This window comes from Dacryopinax primogenitus (assembly GCF_000292625.1).
Source record: "Dacryopinax primogenitus strain DJM-731 SS1 chromosome Unknown DACRYscaffold_6, whole genome shotgun sequence".
Classification (NCBI taxonomy): Eukaryota; Fungi; Basidiomycota; class Dacrymycetes; order Dacrymycetales; family Dacrymycetaceae; genus Dacryopinax; species Dacryopinax primogenitus.
Window position 1 is genome coordinate 1,111,516 of NW_024467203.1, and position 5,115 is coordinate 1,116,630.

The window sequence follows — 5,115 nt, forward strand, 5'->3', positions numbered from 1 at the left end:
TGGTATACCTTGGCATGTGCTGGAACCTGCTGGAAGGATTGGATGGTCAGGTGACCTGCTGTGCATGGCTGTGCATGACCTCATATGACCTCATCCTTGGTCATATGACCTGATCACCTGACTAGGCTGAGTAAGTAAGATGTTCTAGCAGGTTCCACCGCAGAGGTATAAATATAAGGCCTACTCTGCCTGGGGACTGTCTCTTCAGACTTGGTCTCTTAGGATCATCCACAGGTACCTATACTGTAGATAGGTCTTAGTCATCAGGTCTACTCCACTTCCTTGTTGCCTGCTTAGACTCTTGGCACTCGCAGGTGAGCAGACTTAGTCAGCCTGTGTTGCCCTAACACAAACACAAGAGAGCATGCATCACATTGGATGGACAGCCTCGATGCAATGGGCAACTTCTTGTGCACATGCTGCCATGGAATCATCATCTGCTCAGCAGACATGATACATAGTGGTGAGCTGTGGGTTTGTTTTTTTGATCAAGGCAAGGACTTTCACTGTGCTAAACATGTGAGCAGGTCCAAATATCCACTGGCATGCATCTGCAAGCTCTTGTCAGCATATGGACATGACCTTGCCATTGGATATGACATTGGCTGTGATCACAGCAAGACATTGGCAACAAGTATTCTTGGACAGGAAGCTCAAGAGAAGAACTTGAAGATGTACATTGGCACCTTCCATGGGTACACTCACAATCACAAGTGCCAGCTCCAGTTCCACCCACACTTCCTCATGATGGCCAGCTCAGAGACAATTGAGACAAATGAGTGGGTGTTCTTGAAGCAGAACCTCATGGTGCACTTGTTTCCATATGCTTTGGCATACCATTGGCACATGACCTTGCACTTCTTCTGGATATGATGGGATGAGGACCAATGCTGTGGGCTTGGTGAAGATCTTTTGCATGGTTTTCTCTTACCAGCTAATCAAGCATGTAGGCAACCTCTTGTACAAGAACTACGTGGCAGCTTTGAACATCATTGCCAAGACTGAGCCGAAGCTCTGCCAAGTGCAAGCTGAGCAACAACTCTCTGACAACAACATATGCAAGTTTATCAAGGAAGAAAAGGCTTATTTTCAACAACTTCAGCATGAGCCCAAGGAGAACAACATGGTGTTCAAGTACATGGAAACACTCAAGGAGCTTCAACAATGCTCATAGGTGGCATCATTCCATCTCTTGTCCTTCACCACAAGACAATGAGTGCTTCAACTTGACTACAATGCCATGCTTCAGGTGCATGAGCAATACAAGCACTTAGCTTTGTGATATGAGGCCTTGATGGAGACTGAGTGCTGGACAGAAGACATGGTTCAGTGGCATCAAGTGGAGCTTGCACTTGCACAATGCTCCTACAACCAAGCACTTGACAAGTTGGAGGGCTTGGTCATGCAGTGCTTGTTTGAGATGGAGAAGCTAAATCTTTGTGGAACAGGTAAGAATTTCAGATCATGTGCATGAACATGATCCAGAAGCTTTTACAGGGTATGCCATGTGAACATTGATCACCAAGGCCATGCATGAGCATAGTGGAGCAATCCAATCCACCTTGGAGAAGCACAACAAAGCGGCCCTTGCCCTTGACCCCCCTCAACCAACTCTAACCTACCAAGAGGTTGTCAACATGTCCTTCTTGTCTGACTTCACCTTGTTGCACTACTCCCACAATGACATGTGCAAGCGCTGGTGGACTGATCCCCTTGTTTGGCAGACAATGCTCAATTGGATGCTCATGCAGTGTGCCAAGGAGGAATCAAGCACCTGAACATTGAAGTCTGGCGCTTGTGGATGTTCTTGCATTTCAAGCTGCATGCCATCCTTGCAAGAATCAAGCAAGCAGAAGCACATGGCCAACTGCTTCTGGCAAGCGAGATGAGCTTGTGGCTTGGGCAGCTTCTTCAAACACATCGGCACATCTGCCAGCACTTGTTGATGCTCTCCAACTTGGATGGTTTCACCAGTGATCAATCAATTGGCATCCGCATGGGCACCTATGAGTGGCAAGACATGTTCTACCCACCAGCTCAAGAAGATGCAAGTTTGCCCAAAGTCAAGGAAGAAGAAGATGCATGGGAAGACATGCAGGAGGGCAATCTTGAAGATCAGGGGGAGATTGATGATGATCTCTTGGATGAGTTTGACCACCTGAATTCTGCCTTCTCCCACTTGTCCATCCACAGCAGGTAGGACATGTAATTTCACAATGATTACATTGTTACCCCATCCATGTGCATGTACTTATTGATCTAAATGCAATACTACATTCCTGAACATGACACCCCTCAAACTCTTCTCTGAACAAGTGGCAGGGCATGGAAGGTCTAGGTACAAGCGCATCTGGTGCCTCCAGGTCATATCATAAAAAATCCCCTTGTAATGGAAGAAGAACAAGAAGTTGATAGATGTACATGAGGTCATGAATATATGAGACGAGTGAAGGATAAACAGGAACGGATGTGTGTTTACAAGCCCTTCACTAGGGTGCTGAAAGGATCTTAATGTAATATAGTTAATTAATGCCTGTAGGGCATTGTAATAAGAATAAATTATACTTACACTGAGAGTTTTTGGACACCTGGGTGCAACTCTCATTTGCAAGACTTTTTAATACATCCATGTGTACAAGCTTGTACACATGGACATGTTTTGGAACAACAAATCATGCCACACAAGCTCAAAATTAAGTCATATTTTCCAAGAATTTCAAGAAACAATTAATTCATGAACATGCACAAGGTACTTGTCTTTATTCTTCTATCTCGACAGTGATGATGTCTGTTTGCTGAGCAACAAGTGCTGGAACATTGACTTGCACATGACTTGAGACCCCCGAAACTGGTTCTGCTCACACCCTTTCTATTCATTCTTGCATCACAGAGGTGTGTCATCATCATCATCTCTTTCCTTTCTTTGTCGACAATGACCACAACTTGACAACAAGCTCATCTCTCTGGAACATCAACAAGAACAAGCTCTTTGACATCTACAATGAGTCTCAGGCCAAGGCTGTTGCTTGACTACTTGAATGACAAGGAGTGCAGAGACTTCATGGGGGGTAGCATGTTCTTGCACATGCAGAGGACAGGGGAGCACAACCCTGTCTTTGCAGAGGATGCGGATGCAGTTGAGGAGGTTGTTCCTCATATGCATACTTGTTCTTGGTCTCCTTGGCCCAAGCTCATGTGCATATAGGCATGTACCTGACAATCTTGTTCCCCTTCAATGTCTGGTTCAATAACCCCCATATGGGTGGCAAGAACTTGCTGAGGGGGCTGACACAGAAGGTCATCCACTCGTTTGATTCCAAGGGCATGGTGAACTGTGCCAAGGCCAGGGACAACCCCCCTGAGTGGGACAAGATCATGTCAGATGGTCTTGACCTTGTTGGCTATGACACCCACCCATGGACATCCAAGATCAATGGTGAAGTCAGGCATGACATGTACTTCAATTATTTTATGCCAGAACTCTTCAAGCTCATAAGTGGTTCTCATACATGTTCTTGATGCTTGCTGATGATCTTGTAGTTGACCCTGATCAACCACTGCTGTGGAAGTGTCATCCTTGAGTTCTATGCCAGACACTTGGACAATGGCCCCAGCCAAGAACCCACCATCCACACATTCTTGAGAAATACATGGATTGACAAGGACTTCAACCAGTGTCAAGATCATGCAACAAAGATCTTCAAGGCCATGGGGTTCATTAAGGCTGACCTCATGGACCAAGCAACCACCTCTCAAGCTGTCTGTCAGGGCACCAAGCACAAGAGGGACTGCTTGGAGTTGGCCTACAGCAAGAAGGTTGACCAAGTGTGTCACAGCAGACAACCCATCCCTCCCAAGCCCGAACTCCCTGAGGTCCCTTGTGTCAAGCAGCATCCTCTCTCTGTTGTTGATGCCAAGGCCATCCCCAAGGACTTGCCCTTGCTCACATATGCCAAGGCCTTCGTTGAGTGGGAGAAGAAGGAATTGAACATTGGGACCAATGCTACACCAAGCAGCTTCCTCTCGCTCTTGGCCTCCACCAATGCTTCATCATCCTCCCCAGCTGTCGGCATGCCCAAGCCCTCTCAGAAGGCAAGAACAAGGAGTTTGGCATGCCAACTCCCTCCAGCAGTACAACCATGTGTCATGGACATGCTGAAAGCGCAAGTTTGGTTGTGTTGGGTCCACCCAGGATGCCCATGCCCTTGGGCTTGCCCTTTAGCCCTACTGTCCCTCCTTCCACCCAGCCCATGAGCACGCTGATGGCCACCTTGACTGTCAGCTCCCCCTTGCACATCTTTGACGCTGCTGGAACAAGCCACATGGTGCATACCATTGGATGTGGCAAGGTCCTCACCCCAGCCCCCACCAAGTCCTTCTCCAGGCTTGTGTTCATGCACCCCACCACCAATGAAGGCTACTCCCACATGCACGACTTGCCCTACAACACCCATGCCACCTGTGAGAACTTCTTCCATGGTGTTGGAGAAGAATGTGCTTGTCAAGTTGAATACAACTTGCATGTCTTGTACTTCTTCAATCATCCTGGTACTTGGATGGACAGTGTGAGCAACTTCATCCCCTCGACCTACTGGAAGGACATCCACCCAGTCATGAATGAGGATCACCTCCTCAACATTTGTAACAGCACCTTCTGAGACAAGGATAAGGACAAGGCTCAGATGGGCAACAGGAAGGGTGGGTGGGCAAGTTTCTCTTTTTCATACACATGGTTCAAGTTTCCCCACATGGCCTGGGCATGCAGGATGCCTCACATGGCCTGAGCATGGGGGAGGTCTTGTAGTTTACAAAAAAGCACTTGTTTTCTGTTCATGTTAGGGCAACACAGGCTGACTAAGTCTGCTCACCTGGGAGTGCCAAGAGTCTAAGCAGGCAACAAGGAAGTGGAGTAGACCTGATGACTAAGACCTATCTACAGTATAGGTACCTGTGGATGATCCTAAGAGACCAAGTCTGAAGAGACAGTCCCCAGGCAGAGTAGGCCTTATATTTATACCTCTGTGGTGGAACCTGCTAGAACATCTTGCTTACTCAGCCTAGTCAGGTGATCAGGTCATATGGAGGACATGCACAGCCATGCACAGCAGGTCACCT

At 47.5% G+C, this 5,115-nt stretch overlaps 3 protein-coding genes across 3 annotated transcripts in view; all 3 read left to right on the forward strand.

Annotated features, from left to right (window-relative positions):
* Positions 1 to 582: 582 nt before the first annotated feature.
* On the forward strand, positions 583 to 864 carry DACRYDRAFT_39997 (uncharacterized protein; the record flags this gene model as incomplete). The annotated part of the gene is made up of 1 exon (XM_040774471.1): positions 583 to 864. A coding segment is annotated over one exon (282 nt), but the record flags the coding sequence as incomplete, so codon positions are not given.
* A 457-nt stretch (positions 865 to 1,321) lies between these two features.
* DACRYDRAFT_15152 (uncharacterized protein) lies at positions 1,322 to 2,200 on the forward strand (the record flags this gene model as incomplete). The annotated part of the gene is made up of 2 exons (XM_040771078.1): positions 1,322 to 1,448; positions 1,752 to 2,200. The coding sequence occupies 2 exons, from the start codon at positions 1,322 to 1,324 to the stop codon at positions 2,198 to 2,200; spliced, it is 576 nt and encodes a 191-aa protein (XP_040630193.1).
* Positions 2,201 to 3,708: 1,508 nt separating this feature from the next.
* DACRYDRAFT_21515 (uncharacterized protein) overlaps positions 3,709 to 5,115 on the forward strand; it is a gene marked incomplete at its 5' end in the record, with an annotated part of 1,619 nt that continues 212 nt past the window's right edge. Inside the window, 4 exons of the mRNA XM_040772429.1 lie at positions 3,709 to 3,825; positions 3,958 to 4,065; positions 4,098 to 4,388; positions 4,417 to 4,832. Coding sequence (XP_040630194.1) covers positions 3,709 to 3,825; positions 3,958 to 4,065; positions 4,098 to 4,388; positions 4,417 to 4,569 — 669 coding nt within the window. The 3' untranslated portion in view covers positions 4,570 to 4,832. The remainder of the gene's footprint in view (positions 3,826 to 3,957; positions 4,066 to 4,097; positions 4,389 to 4,416; positions 4,833 to 5,115) is intronic.